The sequence below is a fragment of the Misgurnus anguillicaudatus genome, chromosome 19, assembly GCF_027580225.2.
Source record: "Misgurnus anguillicaudatus chromosome 19, ASM2758022v2, whole genome shotgun sequence".
Classification (NCBI taxonomy): domain Eukaryota; kingdom Metazoa; phylum Chordata; class Actinopteri; order Cypriniformes; family Cobitidae; genus Misgurnus; species Misgurnus anguillicaudatus.
This window is the reverse complement of record NC_073355.2, coordinates 30287272-30310444: the sequence shown is the minus strand read 5'-3', so window position 1 is coordinate 30310444 and position 23173 is coordinate 30287272. Positions and strand designations below refer to the sequence as shown.

Sequence of the window (23173 nt, the reverse complement as noted above, 5' to 3'; positions counted from 1 at the left end):
CTCTGTCTGTAACACATGAAGGCATCTGTGTGTGTCTCTGCTTGTATAACATTGAGGTGTCTATGAGCATCTCTGTCTGTAACACATGAAGACATATGTGTGTGTCTTTGCCTGTATAACATTGAGGCGTCTGTGTCTGTGAGCATCTCTGTCTGTAAGACATGAAGGCATCTGTGTGTGTCTCTGCCTGTATAACATTTGGGGCATCTGTGAGCATCTCTGTCTGTAACACATGAAGGCGTCTGTGATCATCTCTGTCTGTAAGATGCTGGGGTGTCAGTAAGTGTCTTTGTTTGTAAGACATGAATGTGTCTATGACTGTCTCTGTCTGTTAAACATGAAGGCATCTGTGTGTTTTGTCTGTAAGACTTTAGGGTGTCTGTCTCTGTCTGTATAACATTTGGGGCATCTGTGAGCGTCTCTGTTTGTTAGACATCAAGGCATCTGTGTGTGTCTCTGCCTGTAGGACATTAGGCCATTTTTGAGTGTCTCCGTCTGTAGGACATTGGGGCATCCGTGAGTATCTATCTGTAAGACAATGGTGTGTCCTTTATGGCGCTTTTCCATTGCATAGTACCCCACGGTTTGGTTTAGTTTGGGTCGGGTCAGTTTACTTTTGGGAGCTTTTCCATTAGGTGCAGTACGTGGTACCCAATACTTTTTTTCGTACCACCTCGGTTGGGGTTCCAAGCGACCCGAGCTGATACCAAACGTGACGCGAAAACACTAGATCACTGATTGGTCTGAAAGAAACGTCACTAACAGCGTCATCGCTAGAATGTAAATTAGCTTTACCTGTGCTAGGCTAGCTTGCGCTGTCTCGAGCAAACATGTTGTCATCTGTGCTCTGCTATAAGTTCCCAAACTCCCTTTTAGCAATGAAAAACATCCACATGTTGAGAATCAGGGACACCTTAACAGTTTTTTCCAGACTTGCAGTTTGTGGCGGAACATTCGCGACGAGCACGTCAGCATTATGTGCTTAAATGCAACTTCAGTGAGGCTCAGCGGAGCGCCGTCAGCTGACGCCGCGGGTGTTTGAACAGAAACTGTCATGTGAGACAGAGGTAGTGATAAACGCGATGTGCAAACATCTATTTGTGGTGGCCAATTTTAATTTTGTGGCGGACTGAGAAATAAATAAATAAATGGGAATGTAGAACAACGCTCTCCTCTCACTTGTATGATGTCACAGCCGTATGCAGCGCAAATATAACGACACGCCTATAATCCCTCCCACTGCGAAGTGATACTAAACTCAATGGAAAAGCTAATCACGCCAAAGTGAGGTGAGCTGACCTGACCCAAACTAAACTAAACCGTGGGGTACTATGCAATGGAAAAGCGCCATAAGTGTCCCTGTCTGTAAGACATAAAGGCATCTGTGTGTATATACAGATACTGGGGCGTCAGTAAGTGTCTCATTTTGTAAGACATGAAGGTGTCTGAGAGTGTCTCTGTCTGTAAAACATAAAGGCATCTATGTGTTTTTGTCTGTAAGAGTTTGGGGGCATCTGTGAGCATCTCTGTCTGTAAGATGTAAAAGAATATGTGTGAGTCTCTGTCTGTATAACATTGAGGTGTCTGTGAGCATCTCTGTCTGTAAGATGCCGGGGGTGTCAGTAAGTGTCTTTGTCTGTAAGACATGAAGTCAACTGTGTGTTTCTGTCTGTAAGACACTGGGACATCTGTGAGTGTCTCTGTCTGTAAGACACTGGGGCGTCAGTAAGTGTCTCTGTCTGTAAAACATAACGGCAACTACTTTGTGTTTTTGTCAGTAAGACTTTGGGGGCATCTGTGAGCATCTCTGTCTGTAAGATGTGAAGGCATCTGTGTGTGTCTCTGCCTGTATAACATTGTGGCATCTGTGAGCATCTCTGTCTATAAGATGTGAAGGCATCTGCGTATGTCTCTGTCTGTATAACATTGGGGGGTCTGTGAACATCTCTGTCTATTAGACATAAAGGCATCTGTGTGTGTCTCTGCCAGTATAACATTTGGGGCATCTGTGAGCATCTTTGTCTGCAGGACATCAAGGCATCTGTTTGTGTCTCTGCCTGTATAACATTGTTGCGTCTGTGAGCATCTCTGTCTGTAAGACATGAAGGTGTCTGTGAGCATCTCTGTCTGTTAGACATCAAGGTATCTTGGGGCACATTGGGGCAATTATGAGTGTCTATCTGTAAGACAATGGGGCATCAGTAAGTGTCTCTGTCTGTAAGATATGAAGTCATCTGTGTGTTTCTGTCTTTAAGACTTTGGGGCATTGATGAGTGTCTCTGTAAAAGAGGGAGGTGTCTGTGTGTTTCTGTCTGTAAGACTTTGGGGCATTTAAGAGTGTCTCTCTGTAAGACAATGAGGCGTCAGTAAGTGTCTCTGTCTGTAAGATATGAAGTCTTCTGTTTGTAAAACACTGGGGCATCTGTGAGTGTCTCTGTAAAAGAGGGAGGTGTCTGTGTGTTTCTGTCTGTAAGACTTTGGGGCATTTAAGAGTGTCTCTCTGTAAGACAATGAGGCGTCAGTAAGTGTCTCTGTCTGTAAGATATGAAGTCTTCTGTTTGTAAAACACTGGGGCATCTGTGAGTGTCTCTGTAAAAGAGGAAGTCATCTGTGTGTCTCTGTCTGTAAGACTTTGGGGCATTGGTGAGTGTCTCTTTGTAAGACAATGGGGCGTCAGTAAGTGTCTCTGTCTGTAAGATATGAAGGCGTCTTTGAGTGTCCCTGTATGTAGGACGTAAAGCTGTCGGGGTGTCTCCGTCTGTCTGACCCACAAGCATGAGATTGAGAAATGAAGTGAAATCTGTTAATTTCCTTCCTCTTTCTTCTGGGCTGTCCTCACGCACACACGTACAGACAGTGCCAACAAAGTTGCACTGTTGACACAACAAATCCATTAAATGTGTGTAGGCGTTTTTCCCAGAAAGCCATGAAAAGTGAAAAGTGTCAAAGTGACATAACAGCTCACAGGGATTCATGTCCCACCATCATCTGTATCATTCAGGAAGAAAATCAAACTGAAAAGATTCTGCATGTGGGCAGTGTCGTAGACTTTTACATACAGGGATCCATCCAAGATAATCAAAAATCAAAAAAATATATATAAATCATATGTTGCAAAAACCCATTTTGGGGACTATTTAGGCTTTGTTTTTATTATGACATTATTTTCTTGAACACCTTCCTCTAAATTCTTATTACTATAATGGCTCCTGACATTTTACATGTGACTTTTTTCATAATTCTCAACATTATCATCGATGATTCATCTGGTAAATGTCTCTGTAATACAACATTTTTACTAATTCATATTTTATTATTAAAATATTTTAAATGGGCCAAACTTTTACATTATGATAATGAGAAATCGAGGGAGAGTTTAATTGTAATAAATGTCACAATGGTAACAAATTTTAATGGTCCTAAATAATATGTAAATGAATGATGTATAAAAATGTATCTCTCTCTCTCTCTCTCTCTCTCTCTCTCTCTCTCTCTCTCTCTCTCTCTCTCTCTCTCTCTCTCTCTCTCTCTCTCTCTCTCTCTCTCTCTCTCTCTCTCTCTTAGAGAGAAAATGGCAGTATGGATCCAGGCCCAGCAGCTGCAAGGAGATGCCCTGCATCAGATGCAGTCTCTCTACGGGCAACACTTCCCAATAGAAGTACGACACTACCTGTCCCAGTGGATAGAGGGCCAGCTCTGGTACGTAATGTCATCAAGTGAAGACCCGTGTCGCTTTGTCATTTGTTTTGATTGTATAGTAATAATGTGTGTGCGTACACTCTCAGGGATGCAATAGATTTAGAGAACCCTCAGGAGGAGATTAAAGCAAAGCGTTTATTGGACAGCCTGATCCAGGAACTACAAAAGAAAGCTGAGCATCAAGTCGGAGAGGACGGATTCTTGCTGAAAATCAAATTAGGACATTATGCTTCACAGCTAAAGGTAAAACATACATGTATGCTGCAGTTTTATGCATAAACACACACACACACACACACACACACACACACACACACACACACACACACACACACACAGAGAGACAATTATGAAGATCCACCCAGAAGAAAATTTAATTGCTCACCAGTTTTTCTTTTATTGATCAGAAAATATCAGTTACATTTTAATTCAGTTTTTAATCTCAGATTAAATTGTCTGAAATACCTCTGAAAAAATAATTGTAGTCATAGATAAGACAAAAAAGTGCTCCGAAGCAAAACCCTCTAACTGCATCTGATAATAAAAACATTTTTCTGAATGTAAAACAGTGCTGAACTTTACAGCAATATTAACATAAAGGACTTTATTTTAATAAAACACAATATATCTGTCATTATTAACTTATTTTCTGACATTGTTGTGATCTCTTCTGGAGTTTTATAGGTGACACCTTAGATAATTTTTCTTCCATGTAATCTCATAGCTGTCAAATAAAAACAATTATTACTATATATAGCTACACTAAATTCAATTACCTATTGATATTTCGTTTCAGTACGATACAATCTATGTAATTGTACATAAATTGTAAGGAGACTTTGTGAAATGCATGCTTGTGTTTTCATAGAAGGGCGCACAGGTTACATACGGTACAGTATGTGTGTGGAGCATATCGGTTCATGATTAAGTACATTATTAAGAACAGGTCAGTCAAGAAAATGCAGGCAATGCCTCTGTGTTTACTGTCATTAGTGTTGGGCGATGTACTAGGATGTGTTAAAGTAAAACAAGAGATGGGAGATAGAAGTGTGCGTGTGTGTTTATCTAATTCGGTTTGGTGTGTGTGTGTGTTTTCAGAGCACATATGACCGCTGTCCCCTGGAGCTGGTGAGATGCATCAAACACATTCTGTACACAGAGCAAAGGCTTGTCAGAGAGGCTACGAATGTAAGTGAACCGTCTATAACGATGGGAATGTCTGATTCATTAAATATTCAAATATACAATTCATTTCTATTAACTATTTAAAAATACAATTATTTACAAATAATTTGTCATAAATGAGTGCCCAGATGTTCTTAGCGTTTTCTTTTTTTTTGTTAAATGATCAGTATACTATATACAGTAGAGATCGAGTTTTACCAATTAAATAGTAAATCAGACAACATTAACACTATATATATATATATATATATATATATATATATATATATATATATATATATATATATATATAATATATATATATGCTTTGTACAACCCCTGCAAGTTTGTTTTAGTGGTAGCCTGCTCTGAAAAGCATTGTGGGTAATAAACAAAGCCAAAGAACATGATATTGACTTTTATGAGCTTCAGAGATTGAAATTGCCTGTTTGATTTATGAACATACATGTACTGTATACACATACCCTTATTAACCCACCCACATTTGCATGATACCTGTCAAGAATGTTCAGGTTTATGAGAGTAAAAGGGGAAATTTCAGAATTTATTACTTCAGCTGACTTACCATAAATCATGAGACTGAGGAAGATGTCGATAAATGAAGAAGGCCACACATTCACACTCATGCCATGTATGCGTATATGCAGAACAGAAATGTTATTTTGTTTGTTTATACGTAAATTCTAGTTGTGGGCAGAGATTAATCGTACAGTATACAAAATAAAAGTGAGTTTTGCATGTATACATTCAGAAATGTTTTATTTATATTACAAATAATTTATATAGAATATATAAATATATACACACGTAAATGTTTCTTAAATACATACATGAATGTATTTATATATACATAATAATTATACACAGCATTTACTCCTATATTATGCAAAAACTCACTTTTATTTTGTATGCGATTAATCGCGATTTTATCTTTGCCCATCACTTTTCATGTTCACCCTAAATTTAGACAAACAACTATTTGTCATTTATTTATACACAGTGCTAGAATTCAACCAGTTTATCTAAATTATAAAAATTATTTGTTGGAAATTCATAAGTGAATGACTAAAATGTTAAAAGGCAGTACAATAACTATACATCCAGTGACAAGTAAGTGTTTATTTGTAATAGTTTGAAAAACATTTTAGTTAAATTCTTGCCCATGAGGTGCCAGATTTGGTTGTCATTCATGTGTGTCTGTGATTGGCAGTCAAGTTCACCGGTAGGCGGGCTAATGGACAGCATGTCGCAAAAGTACCATCAGATCAATCAAGCATTCGAGGAGCTCCGAATATTGACTCAAGACACAGAGAATGACCTCAGAAAACTACAGCACAACCAGGAGTACTTCATTATACAATATCAGGAGAGCCTCAGGATACAGGGTATGTACGCACACTTATCCAATAGTACAATATTGTAAAGTGCTCAGTGCATGAGCAAACAAAAATACAGATTGTTATGCACTCATATCATTCACTTCATCATAGAAAAAAAAACAATTGCATTTTTGCTTTTGGCAGACGCATTTATCCAAAGCGACTTGCGGTGCATTCAAGCTATGCTTTGGAACAGTTTGTGTGTTCCTGGAAAATCAAACCCATGACATTTGCTGTGCTAATGCAATGCTTTACCAATTTAGCTACAGGACTAATAGATATACATCTTTTAGTATTACGTCTCTATAAATATCTTCATAATAAAAAGCTTGTATAATTGCAGACACGCACGGATAAACGTCATTGAATAACAAATTTGTGTTAATGATGCTAATTATTAATACAATTAATATTATAAGAATTTTAATTGTTCTAACGATGATGCAAGAGGCAGATCTTGCACAAATAATTGCTCTTCTGGGAATAGCTAAGCTAGTTAAATACCTATTATTTACATGTTTGAGAGTTGCCAGCAAGCTTTGTTTATTTCTTATGGTAACTACTAATAGCTAATCAAAACTAAATACTATCTAAATGCAGACTTGATATGTTTGTAATTTCTTACTTTGCATCATTCACTGACGCAAGAAAGTCCTACTGCTTGATTGCATCACAGCTTAAATGATTTACTCACCACCATGTCATCCAAAATGTTGATGTCTTTCTTTGTTCAGTCGAGAAGAAATTATGTTTTTTAAAGGAAAACATTCCAGGATTTTTCTCATTTTAATGGACTTTAATAAGAGCCCAACATTTAATACTTATCTCAACACTTAACAGTTTTTTCAACAGAGTTTCAAATTACTCTAAACGATCCCAAATGAGGCATAAGGGTCTTATCTAGCGAAACGATTGACATTTTTGGCAAGAAAAATAAAAAATATGTACTTTAAACCACGACTTCTCGTCTATCTCCGGTCCTGTGACGCGTCAGCGCGAGCTCACGTAATTGCGTAATGCTGTGGAAAAGTCACGTGTCACATATATGAAACTCACATTTGCGGACCATTTTAAACAATAAACTGACACAAAGACATTAATTAGTATCATTCCACATACAACAACGTCAGAACGGTCCTCTTTCTCCACACTTGTAAACACTGGGGCGGAGTTTCGCATACATCATCCGTGACCTCTTGACGTGTGACATATTGCGTGGGGTTGCGCTGGGGCGTCGCAGGACCGGGGATGGACGGGAGGTTGTGGTTTGAAAGTGCATGTTTTTTATTTTTCTTGTCAAAAATGAAAGTCGTTCACTAGATAAGACCCTTAAGCCTTGTTTGGGATCGTTTAGAGTCCTTTGAAACTGCGTTGAAAAAAACTGTTGAGTGTTGGGGTCCATTAAAATGAAATCCTGGAATGTTTTCCTCTAAAAACATAATTTCTTCCTGACTGAACAAAAAAAGACATCAACGTTTTGGGTGGCGTGGTGGTGAGTAAATTATCTGGATTAATTTAAATGGACTAATCATTTAATTTGCATATCCAAATGGCATTTCTACTTGTATATGAATAGTGAAGTTTTATTAGCGAAGCTCATGTTTTGTGGACTAAACTCTTCTCCCTGTTATGTTCAGCTCAGTTATCGAGTTTGGCCACACTGCCACCAGCAGACCGACAGTTACGAGAACCCAGTCTGCTCAGCAAAAGAGCCACAGTAGAGGCCTGGCTGACCCGAGAGGCCAATACCCTGCAAAAATACAGACTGGTACATGCAGACCAACAGACAGACACACAATACCTTCAATATAACCTTTTCAAACAGTGACGGTAGAGTTTTTAATGAGCAACACATGGTCGGTTACATCAGGAGGAGGTGTCAGTGTTATAACATTTTTGACACGTGTATATTTATCCCCATAAAGTCTACTTTGGTTTGTAATTACTTGAAATAAGTTAAACGCAAAACACACGAACATAATTGTGACCCTGAACCACAAAACCAGTCATAAGTCACACGGGTATATTTGTAGCAATAGCCAACAATACATTGTGTGTGTCAAAATGATCATTAGGAAATTAAAGGGGACATTTCACAAGACTTTTTTTAAGATGTAAAATAAATCTTTGGTGTCCCCAGAGTGCATATGTGAAGTTTTAGCTCAAAACACCATATAGCTAATTTATTATAGCATGTTTAAATTTGCCACTTTGTAGGTGTGAGCAAAAATGTGCCGTTTTTGGGTGTGTCCTTTAAAATGCAAATGAGTTGATCTCTGCACTAAATGCCAGTGCCGTGGTTGGATAGTGCAGATTGAGGGGTGGTATTATCCCCTTCTGACATCACAAGGGGAGCCAAATCTTCATTTGGACAAGGTGATTTTCTTCTTATTATTATTTTTTTCGCAACCTCAAATTCCAGATTTTCAAGTAGTTGTATCTTGGGCAAATATTGTCCAATCCTTACAAACCATACATCAATGGTATGGTATGGAAAGCTATTTTATTAAAAAAATTACCGTTATGACTGGTTTTGTGGTCCTGTTTTGAGGTTACAAATTGAAAACATACCGACTCTGGGGTCAATCTGAATCTATACCTGGGCAGTTTATAATAATCCAATAATATGTATTATAGGAACAGTTGACCAAAATATGAAAAATCTCTCATAAGTGACCCTTATGCTATTTCAGATGTATATGACTTCATTTCTTCAGCTAAACAGAGATTGTAATTATCATTTGCTAAATAAGATAAAAAAAACTTTTGGTAACGCTTTAGTTGAAGGGCTGTTCATAAGACTGAAATGACACCTTCATAATCATGACATGACATGTGTCATGAACATGAAGGAGATTTTATGCACATTTGTGACAACTGTCATTAAAGGAATATTCCATTTTCTTAAAAGAAAAATCCAGATAATTTACTCACCACCATGTCATCCAAAATGTTGATGTCTTTCTTTGTTCAGTCGAGAAGAAATTATGTTTTTTGAGGAAAACATTGCAGGATTTTTCTCATTTTAATGGACTTTAATGGACACCAACCCTTTACACTTAACTCAACACATAACAGTTTTTTCAACGGAGTTTCAAAGGACTATAAATGATCCCAAACGAGGCAAAAGGATCTTATCTAGCAAAACGACCGTCATTTTTGACAAGAAAAATAAAAAATATGCACTTTTAAACCACAACTTTTCGTCTAGGTCCGGTCCAGCACGACCTAACGCAAATGCGTAGTGACGTAGGGAGGTCACGTGTTACATATATGAAACGCACATTTGCGGACCATTGTAAACAATAAACTGACACAAAGACATTAATTAGTATCAGTTGACATACAACAACGTAGGAACGGTCCTCTTTCAACACATTTGTAAACACTGGGGCGGAGTTTCGCGTTCGTCCTCTGTGACCTCTTTACGTCATGACGTATTGCGCACGCTGGCGCATCACGACCGGATCTAGACGAGAAGTTGTGGTTTAAAAGTGCATATTTTTTATTTTTCTTGTCAAAAAGGACAATCGTTTCGCTAGATTAAGACCCTTATGCCTCGTTTGAGATCGTTTAGAGTCCTTTGAAAAAAACTGTTAAGTGTTGATTTAAGTATTAAATGTTGGGCTCTATTAAAGTCCATTAAAATGAGAAAAATCCTGCAAGGTTTTCCTCAAAAAACATAATTTCTTCTCGACTGAACAAAGAAAGACATCAACATTTTGGATGACATGGAGGTGAGTAAATTATCTGGATTTTTCTTTTAAGAAAATGGAATATTCCTTTAAGTGTCATTCGTTCAATTATGTCATTTTAATGCAAAGATGACATTGTTTGATATGTCTTTGCTATGACAACTTGACATAAAGCAATACATCATAACTTGTCATGACACTTTACATTACCAAGACAACATAATTGACCACTTTTTACCCATGATACAAATATAATTTGTCATTAAAATGTTATTAAGTGTTAATACTCTGTCAAATAGTTTTATAACAACATCATGAATATTCTTTTGTTCATAATGTTTTTTTAAGTTTCCTCCAGGTGTTTAAGAAATCAAATCAATCATCCAATAATAATAATAATAATTATATCTTATTGCATTTGGAGATCGATTCACCTAAAATTAAATGAAAACCGTACAAATTCTCAGTTTAACTGAGAATTTTCAACTATTTCTTTAAGTACCATTTTGATGTAAACGTGAACCTCTTTTAATGTAAATTATTTGTTTGTAATACTTCCACTTAAAAATTGATCAAAGCATACATTATAAGAGGAAATGCTCATTGTAGTAACCCAGGAATCATTGCTTCGTAACGAACAAGAAGACGCTGCAGTACAGGACGGTCAGTACGTACTGTATGCGTCATGTCTATCTGTGATGTTATATAAGCTTGTGCGTGCTTGTGTGCCCAGGCCCTGGCAGAGAAACACCAGAAGACGCTGGCATTGCTACGAAAACAGCAGACGGTGATTCTGGACGATGAGCTGATACAATGGAAGAGACGTCAACAGCTGGCTGGCAACGGCGGACCTCCCGAGGGAGGACTGGACATACTACAGTCATGGTACACAGACGCACACGCTAAGACGGTTATGTAAACAATGATAAGCATGTGCTTTTGCATAAAACATTTGGGTTTACATCACACACACCCACACATAACAAACGCAGAGCAGATCTTCAAATTATGCTTCTGTTTCTCATTTCAATGCGTGCGCGTGTGTCCATACGCACAGGTGCGAGAAGCTAGCAGAAACCATTTGGCAGAATCGTCAGCAGATCCGGAGGGCGGAGCACCTGAGACAGCAGCTGCCCATACCAGGCCCTATCGAAGAGCTGCTCACCGAACTCAACGGCACCATCACTGATATCATCTCCGCTTTAGTCACCAGGTGTGTATGTGTGTAAGTGAAATACCATGCCATGGGCTGGTAAGTGCTTTGCTATAAGCATAGCAGGAAAAGGAACTGCCTGGGATTATGGGTAATGTAGCGTTGACAAATGTGCATTAGTACACTTTTACCCATTATGCACTCTGAAGTATAGAGGAAGGAAATTGTCCACTCAGAATTCGGACCGCGCTATTGCTTGACGGTTAATGGGGAAAGATTTTGGCCACGGCTACGGTGGAAAAAGATTCAGTGATTGCAAAGTACAGAGACGCAACCAATATCCTTGCTAAGCGGTGCGTATGTATTTATAGGTGCTTTCTATTTGTAGGTGCTGTTAGTATTTCGTCGGTGACCTCACGGTGCATGTGCATTATAACATGTCAATGAATGTACATGTATATCGCCATGACAACCAAAAACATATGTGACCTTCCTCTCATGTCTGTGCATTTCTATGCATTATCTCTAGTATACGTGACTTTGTTTGTAAGGTAACTTTACAATACACACATAAAAAAAGGGATTTTGTGAAACAGAACAAACAGACTGTTTTACAGCATTTCGCACTTTGTGACCACGATGAACATCACAAGCAAAGATGAACATCTCACAGTGATAAATAAATGAGTATTGATGCATTACTCACCCTGCATGGGGTTGTGTGAATTTGTGAGCAGTTTCAACGGAGACCGTGTGTCAGAGTGATTCACCAATCTTATGTGATGCACAAGGGAGCGTCTACAAACTTCTGCTCTCTTTCACTTTCTTCCTCATTCAGTATCATTTCATTGCTGTCTGTGTTCACACCCAACACAAAGGTTGAACCCATTCAACCTTTATTTATGTGTGTGTGTGTGTGTGTGTGTGTGTGTGTGTGTGTGTGTGTGTGTGTGTGTGTGTGTGTGTGTGTGTGTGTGTGTGTGTGTGTGTTTGTGTGTGTTGCCTCGGGTCACTGGAACATTGAGCTTAATGGGAGCCGTGCTGCCTTTAAAAGCCATCAGTGCCTGAATATATTTTCATCACTTTTAGAAATGTGATCGAGGCTGTGTGAGTGTGGTTTCCAAGCTTTCTTATGGAGTTAGCATAAACTGCGAATGTTCTTTAAATAATACACTTCAATTGCATTTACAAAATTAAAATTACATTTTCTAAAGCAAATATATGTATTTACCAGGGCAGTGTTTCCCAATCCTGGTCCTCGAGTACACTCTTCCAGAAAGTTCTAGATGTGTCCTTATCACACCTGATTTTACTCAACAACTTGTTAGGGAGACATGTTATCCATTCTGAAAGGAGACTGATTAGTTGAATCAAGTGTTTTAAATGAGGAGACCTCTAAAACTTTCTGGAAGGGGGTACTCGAGGATCAGGATTGGGAAACACTGTGCTAGGGCATGCTGTCTAGATTGTCGCTTTTTCACATGAAAGTCATCAAATGAGTTATTTCTTAGGTAGCTTATAGCAGTGGTTCTCAAACTGGGGTCTGCGAGATGGTGCCAGGGGGGCCCCAGTTTTATGACATTTTTATAAAGTACATTATTTTATCATGAATTCTGTGAAATTAAACATAAAAAAATAAGGCAGCACTACTTTGTATACTTTAATGTTTTGTTTAATTAAAATGTGAAGTGTTAGAACTGTTTTTTGTCATAAATTTCCTTTGGGGGGGCTGCGAAGGAATGCACCGTACACAAAGGGGGCCGCACGCTGAAAAAGTTTGAGAACCACTGGCTTATAGTTACCATTGATATTCTGCTATGTGGATGACTTGTATCCCTCCTTTAATATAGGGCCACGTTTACACCACAGTGTTTTTGGCCAAAAACAGGAAACCGTTTTTGCGTTTTGGCTGATTGTTTACCAGTCGCTCCAGAAAAAACACGATTATGCGATCGCATGATTCAATGCATAATCAGCCAAAGTCCACATATTTATGCAGGGGCCACATTTTTTAAATACGCCGCACTTTCGCCGCATAAATTGCAGATTTCTCCTTGCAAAACATGCGGGGCTTGTATGATTTCATAATAATCCCTGCATTTTCGTAGCAAAAAGTCATATATATCTTAGCAGAAAGTTGAAAAATGTTGCATTTACTTCACACATGCCATGTCCCCTGTTGTCATGGGTATTTTAAGAAGTGAGGTAATAGGCTTTATGCCCAGCTGCACTACTTCCTGAACTTCAGCCAGCTCCTTGTTTCCTGTCTGCCATTATTGGACAAACTGATTAATCCAGGTGTGTCTGATTATTGTTGTTGTGACTACTGAGGTCAGGCACACCTGGATTAATCAGTTTGTCCAATAATGGCAGACAGGAAACAAGGAGCTGGCTGAAGTTCAGGAAGTAGTGCAGCTGGGCATTAAGCCTATTACGCGACGTGAACATCAATGAAAAACTGAAAACAGTTTTTGCCAGTTAAAATTGCATAAATATCCCGCATATTCCATCACATTTTTTAAGAAAACGTGCCGCAAAAGGATTTTTGCCCACAACAATAACAAAAAACTATTTTCTGGAAGGACTGGTTTACATTGACAGCATTGTTTTGGGGTCCTGAAAATGGAAGCTTTTAAAAACAGTTTTCAGAGTGCAAACCAGTGTTAATTTCGTTGACGAATAATTTTGTCATAGTTTTTTTCATGTGTTTTCACTGATGCAAACGAGATGATAACAGATAACTCAAGAGAAACTAATTCATGATGACCATAACTATGACGAAAATGTTCTAATAAAAACGAGAAAAGTAAAATAAGTGTCAGTGAGTGAGGGATACAATCTCCGTGTGGTCCGGAGGTTAGACGCACACATACAGGGATTTCATGTAATGCTATGGCGAAAACAATACAATTATTACCATTACCAGTACCTGACAACCATAACTGTGTTTTTGCTACTCAAGATACTGAGTTTTTTAACAATTATCCAACAAAGTTGCCACTTTATAGTCCAGGGTCACTTGTAGTAATAAACCAAATTCCTTACGATCAAAATTGCTTGATGCTTTCACCATTTTGATTGCTTGTATTTATCGCTCTGTAGGAGAATGTGTACAGTACTGTGCAAAAGTCTTCGGCCACCATCACCAGCTTTGTTGTATTAAAGTTTTAATGTCCATCCATACATTTTTATTTTTCACTCTTTTTAAGATACAAACAGAAAATACAGGAAATATGTAGACAAAAATAAAAACAAAACCAATTTCAGAACTAAATGTCTTCTTTAGGCATCAGTCAGTATTTAGTGTGACCTCTCTTGGCACGAAACACATCTTGAGCGTTTTTAAGTCCGGAAGTCATGCGATTAGAATTAGAAATAAGGATTTAATTTCATTAAGGTTTAAAAAAAACTTCTGTTGCCTGCTATTACCTCCACAGCTTATACTTTTATACAGTTTTTAATACTACATACACATTTCCTGTATTTTCTGGTTGTATTCTAATAAAGAGACTGAAAAATAATTATATATGATCACTATACAATTGCAAAAACAACATCTAATGGTAGCATGGTGGCCCAAGACTTTTGCACAGCACTGTATGTGCGCAACCGTGTAGTGTTTACAAAGTAACATCCCCAACTACTGGCCTGGCGTGTATAATACAGCATTTTTACGAAAAACGGATTAGTTTTCAGTACAATGGTTGTTGTGTAACCCTATCCTAAGTTTAAGAGATTTTGCTGCTCTCATTGTGTGACGGGTGAAATGTAATGTTTGTTGATACCCAGGTGGTTTATTCACTTTGATGGCCAATAAATGTGTTTATTTGTTTGTGTTGTTTCTGCAGTACCTTCATTATTGAAAAGCAGCCCCCCCAGGTGTTAAAAACGCAAACTAAATTTGCAGCGACGGTGCGTTTGCTGGTGGGTGGCAAACTCAACGTACACATGAACCCACCGCAGGTCAAAGCCACCATCATCAGCGAACAGCAGGCCAAAGCCCTGCTGAAGAATGAAAACACCAGAAAGTAAGTTAAATCGAAGCACACGTTATGTTTAGTAAGCCCTGTGTAGGTGTAGGTGGTGAGTCACTGTGAACCTGGAGTTGCTAACGGACTCAAAACACACGTTTCATCAGATACTCAGCAAGCCACACCCCTGGCGTCACATGACACACATTCACATGCACGTAGATGTTGTACAAATTATCAAAAAAACATCTAAAAATCTATTTAAAATCAAACATTGAAATATACTCTATCACTATTAACATGAACTGCCAATTCCCAACAAAACAACACATCTATTAACAACACATTGGCTGAAGAAGAAAACTGGCAAGCGATCAAGTATGTAATATAGTTTGGATCTTTTTTTCACACGGCATAACTTTGTTTATTGTTTTGGGAGCTTAAGTTACACAATCCTGCCCCAGGCGCATCTGCCTAATTTGTAAGATAAATGTGCATTTAAGTTTGACTGAATGCACAGCCTTTGGCATTAACAAAAGATGCATAGATGAAAAAATATGTACATTTACTTTTAACATTGTTTTTGTTTCAATGCACAAGTTGCTATTATTATTATCATTCAATGGCTACTCCCTTTGTGAATGTGTTCCAGTGATAGCAGTGGAGAGATCTTGAATAACAACTGTGTGATGGAGTACCACCAGACCACAGGCACCCTCAGTGCACACTTTAGAAACATGGTAAGCAGAATGAGTCCGTCTGAAGGCTTTTAACTTTAGACTGAGCTGAGAAACTCCTTTAGGAGCAAACCGCTGGTGGTGCAGTTTGCAGAGTAAATTATAAAGACGTATGCTGCCAGACACCATTTTCTGTACGTTTATTTATAATTCACCACACTCGGGCAAAATAAATTTGTCTGCTATTTCTCAGGTCACACAGTCAATAATTTAATAAATGTGGTGGATTCACATTGCGTAATGTCAGTCAAGTTCAATTCGTTGTTTTGTGGTGCAGCTGTGAGAAAAGATGCTGCATTTTATCAAAGGCATAGTAAAACTAGCATCAAAAAGTATCTCGACACATTTGGTTACAATTAAAAATTAGCAAATGATGCTAAAAGGCAGAAGTATGGTCCATTTTCGCAAATGTCCGTGCAGTGTTGGGGGTAACGCATTACAAGTAACGTGTATTACATTATAATATAACTTCTCTGAAGTAACGAGTAAAGTAGCGCATTACTTTATAAATGTACACATTAATATTTGAGTTATTTTAAAAAAAAAGTAATGTGAGTTACTTTTCAGTTTAATGAATATGATAAAAAATATACTGAATTAAACTGAACGTAGTCACGTAGATTTACGCACTCTCTAAGCGTGCGTGCCTGAGCAGGAACAGTTTTAGTCAGAAACAAAGATGGCAGGCCAGACCTTGACATTTTTGCGATGGACGCCTGGAAAAAAAGTCCTGAAAGAGATCAAACCTCAGCCAAGTAAGAAAAAGTAACGCAAAAGTAACTTAAAAGTAACGTAAGTATTACTTTCCAAGAAAAGTAACAGAATTAGTTACTTTTTTGGGGAGTAACTTAATATCGTAATGCTTTACTTTTTAAAGTAACTTTCCCCAACACTGGGTTCGTGTACAGTTCACAATTTTTTTCATCAAAAGAGTGCGCATGAACTGTATGCGCACCGCCATGATTTTTGAAACCCTGCGTACGTTGTACGCATAGGTTGCGCGTGTGCGTACAGAAAATGTAGTATGTAGCCCAGTAGATGCGTTGAATTTAGTCGTAATGCGCATGCATCCAACGTATGCGTACACGAGTCAAATAAACTATGCTTTGTAATGTCCTTCAACTGTGTGCATACACTCTAAGAAAGGATTTGTTCGTTTTTTACGCGTTTTTGTTATGCTATTTAACACATTATGGGCCAGATTTACCAGCGCAAAACATTTTTGCATTAAATAACGACTGATGGGATTTACGCGCAGTGGATAATTAGTGCTGAAAAGGTGTGGTCTAGTTATTTTTGCGACTGACCTTGTTGCATATGCATTTCTAGGAGTTTCCCTTTCAGATGCAAAATGTATGGGATGAGATTAATTCAAAGATTCACACAATGTGATTTACTAATGTTTGCACATGTATTATCATTACAGTGCGTGTGGTACAAAGCAGAGGTTTTTTTAACACGTAACGGTTTATTTGAAATGCCAGAGGAACTTATTATTAAAAAATATTGTTTGCCAAGCCATGTTATTTTTCATTTGCTGGAGGAAATAAAAGAGGGGCCACTAGGAGAAGTCACACAATACCAGACGTTTCAAAACTTCTTGTAATATTTAATTTTTTTGTCCTTTCGTGTCCTTTGGCTTTGTTAGCTGGGACAACACGCATTTTCAGCTGTGATGTCCGTGTTGCTGGCCTTTATAGATTACCTGTACCTGCAGGAGCATCAGCTCTGCTTATTTGCGACCCTGAACTAATTTGCGCTGATCTTAGTAGATTGTGTTGGTCATTATAGAAATCAGCTGTTGCACCTGTGTAAATTACCCACCTTTTTATGGTAATGGTAAATGGACTGCATTTAGTAAATCTGTCCCTAAAGGGGGTCGCACACATTATTTTCTATGAATGTACGCACACCAAACGCCACTCGCATAGTTTAACATTAAATAACATCATCTTTGTCCCAAATCATTAGCGATTAACATTGGCTGCTAACGTATATTAAAGCAATAAACCCCAAGAAGCAGTGGGTTACCAGTGCATTTTATAACAGCTAAGGGGCGTTGTTAGGCACGACGCGAAGCGGAGTTATAAAATGCACTGGTAACCCGGAGCTTCGAGGGGTTTATTGCGTTTATAAAACGGTTACTTCATATTCATAACGTTAGCGGGATTTTATAAAATAAAACACAAATAAGGTGTAATTATATTAGTATAAATATTACTCTTCCGCCAAACAAAGTAGTTCCTCAGAATCAAGTGTGGCTGCAACAGAGCGCAGTTCACAAACAACAGAGACGCAGCAAAGACACAATGAAAATATGATTAAAGACTGTGGTATTTATTTTATAAATCAACATTAATCTAATTTATACATTAACATTTATATCGTGCAACTGTTGAAGTGATGATCAAATATGTTTGTAAGCATGCTTAACTTTTTCCCCGTCAGCGTTTTTTTTAAGTTGCCACCCAGTTTTAGTTGAATGCCTTACAGAAAAATGATCTTCTTTAAATAAACATAAGATATCAAATGAAAGAACAGTCCATCCGCTTTCCAACAACATCAAAAAACGTTTCATCCTACCTTCATTTGTTGTCTTATCAGTTATCACCTCTCAAATTTTCAGCTAAATGCGGAGATAATTCCATTTTTGTGAGGAACTTTGTAAGAGATCAGATTCAGAGCCTGATCAAAACACACGCTAAATCCACCACAACGCTGTTGTGTCGAGTGAATGCCTCAGTGTTTAAGTTGGGTAAGATTGCCCTCTAGTGGATAATAGCGGAAATATCAATAAGACAAAAAAACTTCAGAGAACGTTTTCTCTTTATTGATGGAATGTTTTATTTATTGACATTTATCTGGATATCGCCATAATTGTGCAAAGTTATAAAAATTAAAAAATGATTAAAGACTGTGGTGTTTATTTTCATAAATCAATACGCAGCAACAGTGGCGCAGTGATACTTGTGATGCGGTCTGAACCGTGGGTTTACCGGGGTATTTTATCACGGCTTAGAACGCGTTTCAACCAATCAGAATGAATAACCAGAACGAGCCGTTTTATAATTTACATTTTGAAGTAGATGCTATCTGACTAAGCTTGCGCTATGTAATGTGCACTTCTGGTGTACGATACCTCCGAGTTGTCCTAGATGCGACGCGGCACCTGTTGTTCGGTGTGCGACCCCCTTAAGTGTCATTTTGTGGTGATTTTGTGTTCAAAAAAATGAAAGGCACAACTGAAGATGTGTTAAAAACAACACACAATGTGTTGTTCCTAAACTAAAGCAGAATGTTTTGTTTTAACACACCATTTTAGGAGTGTTAAACTATACTCCGGGCTTTAGTTTTCCTTTAACTTTACAAATCCATCTGTACATACATTGTCAGAATTTAAAACCTGGCAAACTTATATTTTTTATGTTTTGCTTGAAAGATGTTTCCTACTTGATATTTTATTTCAATTCATTCAGTCTCAGAGTTTGGGCTTCCAGCTGAATATGGTTCCTCTTAAGGTTTTTGTTTCGTATTCCTCTCTTGTAAAGTTGTTCACCTAAAACGTAAGACATGGAAAATGTTGAAACACACTGTACAGTATTATTAAAGAGGCTATAAAAACCTGATTCGATATTCAGTCATTTAAAGGTTAGTATAAGGGTCAAAATGAGTTTGATACTCTATGTGCAGTAGTGGCGCATCTTAAAGAGCAATAACAAGTTGAAGTGCTCACAAGCCTATTAAAACGTTACCCTTTCTTTCTTTCTTTGACCTTATCATTTGTCCTGTAGTCTCTGAAGCGGATCAGACGCTCAGACCGTCGAGGGGCGGAGTCTGTTACAGAAGAAAAATTCACCATTTTGTTTGAGTCACAGTTTAGTGTTGGGGGAAATGAGCTTGTATTTCAGGTTAAGGTAAGATACGGTGTTATGCCTACAAGCTTCTCACAATTGAACACAACCCTCATGGTTTCAGTGCATTTTCTTCACCCTTCATCCATATCACATTACACACGTAAACACATTCACACACAGCGCAGCACAAGATATGTTTGCCATGTGTGAAATGTACATATTACATTACATGACTGGTGTGGCTTTCCAGTATATTTCAGTATTTGGCAGTACAAAGCTAAACAATTCTAAGTGTTAGTAATGTGTTATGTAATAACTATTCATAGAGTAGTTATGTATAACGGTCAATTACAACTTTGTATAAGTTTTATTACATTTTCTTACCTGCATGTTTTGTTCCCAGACTCTCTCTTTACCTGTGGTGGTGATTGTTCATGGAAGTCAAGACAACAATGCAACAGCTACTGTCCTGTGGGACAATGCGTTTGCTGAACCGGTCAGTGTCACATAACAGCAATGTCCAAGTAGCCGCAAGGCTCAGGAAAAATCTGCAGTGTTTTGTTCTTTTACATTTTCTATGCAATTCTTAGGGAAATCTCTTATCGCCAAGGTTAGACATTGTCTGCGACTTTGGCTGTGTCCGAAACCGCTTACTTTCATATTATATAGTAGGCCAAAAGCAGTAGGTGAGGCGAGTAGTATATCCGAATTCATAGTATTCCAAAAAATTAAGCGAAAAGTACCCCGGATGACCTGAAGAGTTTCGTTGCAAAACGAGATAACCACCGTTTTTTTAATTGTTCAGAAATCTCGTTTTTTGGTTGTGCATTCCAATTAATTTCAATGCAACTGCAGTTGGTTTGTTTTGATTTAAACCTTCATAACTTAAAAAATACAGCTAAGTAGCACCATAAAACAAAATAATAACATGAAAACATAATAATAAACATGTTTTGACAAAAATGTAAAAAAATGGATTTATCTAGTTTTGCAACGAAACTCTTCATACTACTTGAGGCAAGATCTCAAAGTTTTTTGTTTAATGTTAAATGATTAGTCCATTTTCTTAAAAAAGATCCAGATAATTTACTCACCACCATGTCATCCAAAATGTTGATGTCTTTCTTTGTTCACTTTCTATGTTTTTTTGAGGAAAACATTCCAGGATTTTACATCCCCAACACGTTTTAATGCAGTTTAATATTGCAGTTTCAACGCTTGGCTTGTCACACAGCTGGAGGAAGAAGAGAAGTTGTGGATTGAAAGTGCATATTTTTTATTTTTCTTGCCAAAAATGACAATCGTTTCACTAGATAAGACCCCTATGCCTTGTTTGAGATAGTTTAGAGTCCTTTGAAACTATAATATTAAACTGCATTGAAACTGTTAAGTGTTGGGTAAATAGTGTGTCTATTAAAGTCCATTAAAATGAGAAAAATCCTGAAATGTTTTCCTCAAAAAACATAATGGGCCCTATTTTAACAACCTAAGCACATTGTCTAAAGCGCACAGCACAACGCCTAAATGGGCGTTTCCGAATCCAACTTTTGCTAATTTAACGACGGGAAAAATGGTTTGTGCGCCGAGCGCATGGTCGAAAAGGGTTGGCTCTTTTTTTATGATTAATGGGAGTATTTTGGGCGTAACGTGCAATAAACCAATGAGAGTCTCAGCTCTCATCCCCTTTAAAAGCCTGTTGCGCTGGCGCTATGTCTAATCCCTATTTAGATGACGGACTTTGTAAACTGAAAAACTAAGCGGAGGAAGAAGATTCAGTTTAAGATTAATGTTAAATAATTGTGTTGTTTTTCACTTGTATTGAAATTCTTATTTTTTCATTAAAACTTTTACAACCCGTTTTCTTTTAGTCATGGAAGTAAAAAAAGAGGCTTTCAATTGCTTTAAATTTATGGCTATCCAATATTATCAAAAATTTTTTTACAAGTATGTAAGAAAATGTTTGTACTCTAAAAATACTTTATTTGTTACAAACAGGAGATAAAGAATTTACAAACGGCTCTCCGCACGTTTCAGCACTCGGACAGCATCACAAGTTTTTTTTTAAGCATTACTTAAAAATGTTTCTCATCTCACCATAACCACAGATACAGAGTCATCATATACAATAAATCCGTGAGGTAGCATTTAAAAATAGATGCATTTGCTTAAAGCAAAGCATTTATTTACTTTCCAGGCTGCAGGTGAAGCAGCTCTTTGCGCCTTCTAACGTCTCATAATTAGTCCTCATTTATGTCCAAGAGACTCAATAATAATCTTTTACATTCAATCCTTTAATCTTTCATATTTAAAAAGTTTTTGTGCTGCTGCACACTCATGTGTGTGATAAGCAAACCTGTGTGTCGTCCCGTTTATAGGCGCATATTACTAATGCGCTCTTTAAATAACAAAAAACATATTGCGCCATTGACTTTAGACTTTAGACCAGGTTTTTGTTGGTCAATGGCGTAGTCTATTTTAGTTGCCTCACACACCTCGTTTTCAGACCAGAATGCCCATGGGCGCAAAAGGGGGCGCAAATGCATTTGCTATTTAAACAACGCGGCGCTAAACGTGAAAATTATAATTGCGCAGGGGGAAACTAGCAAAAGACACTTGCGTCGCGCATTGCGCTGCATTGCGTTGAGTGTAAGATAGAGCCCATTATCTTCTCGAACAGAAGAACAAAGAAAGACATCAACAAAGAACAAAGAAAGACATCAACATTTTGGATGACATGGTGGTGTGTAAATTATCTGTTTTTTTTTTTTTTTAAGAAAATTGACTAATCCTTTAATCTGCAATACCGCACTTACCCAATTTATGAAAAAACTGAAGCCAAAACGGCATTACTAATTTTAAACACTGTATGTTTCGATTATCATTTTGAATCTGATTCATTTACAAAAATGCAATTATTTCAGCTTTTTGCTAAAAAAATATTTTTAAAGAAAAATACCCATATTTTAGACTTTATAAACAGAGAAAAAAAATAACTTTTTTTTTTCGTTTTGTTTGTTTGAAAGCAGATGGTATGTCATTTCATTTTATATACTCCTAAAAAAATGCTGGCGGGCAACTTTTCAAAAAATGGCTGGCCGGGAATGAGTTAATTCACTTCCATATTGGCTTCATCAGAGAGCTCGGAAGTTTGCCCATCACTATAAACAAATGAGTAACCATACTCTCTGTAAATAAAAAAGGGTGATGAACTCCACTGATTCACTCTCATTGGTTGTCCCTACCAATAGTCGCTCATCATTTGCATAACGTTGAACTGTTCAGAGCTTTGTTGCATAGCTGGACATGCCCTTGTCCTATCACCAACACTCACTATCGCTTGTTTTGCCGGAAAACACCAAACGTACATCGAAATGAATGAGATTGCTAGTCTCTGGCGGTGTGCATGCATCTTAAGATGCTTTGGATAAAAGCGTCTGCCAAATGCATTAATTTACTATTGGCTGTTGAAAGCTTAAAGGAAATTAAAATAATGGCTAAAT

The 23173-nt window shown here is 37.6% G+C and overlaps 1 protein-coding gene across 1 annotated transcript in view; it reads left to right on the top strand.

The window, feature by feature from the left end:
* The window catches only part of stat5a (signal transducer and activator of transcription 5a), a 180381-nt gene that overhangs the window by 55116 nt on the left and 102092 nt on the right, over positions 1–23173 (top strand). Inside the window, exons 3-13 of the mRNA XM_073856651.1 lie at positions 3565–3699; positions 3786–3942; positions 4798–4887; positions 6095–6269; positions 7901–8031; positions 10692–10843; positions 11016–11171; positions 14960–15139; positions 15735–15822; positions 19611–19733; positions 20077–20169. Coding sequence (XP_073712752.1) covers positions 3572–3699; positions 3786–3942; positions 4798–4887; positions 6095–6269; positions 7901–8031; positions 10692–10843; positions 11016–11171; positions 14960–15139; positions 15735–15822; positions 19611–19733; positions 20077–20169 — 1473 coding nt within the window. The 5' untranslated portion in view covers positions 3565–3571. The remainder of the gene's footprint in view (positions 1–3564; positions 3700–3785; positions 3943–4797; positions 4888–6094; positions 6270–7900; positions 8032–10691; positions 10844–11015; positions 11172–14959; positions 15140–15734; positions 15823–19610; positions 19734–20076; positions 20170–23173) is intronic.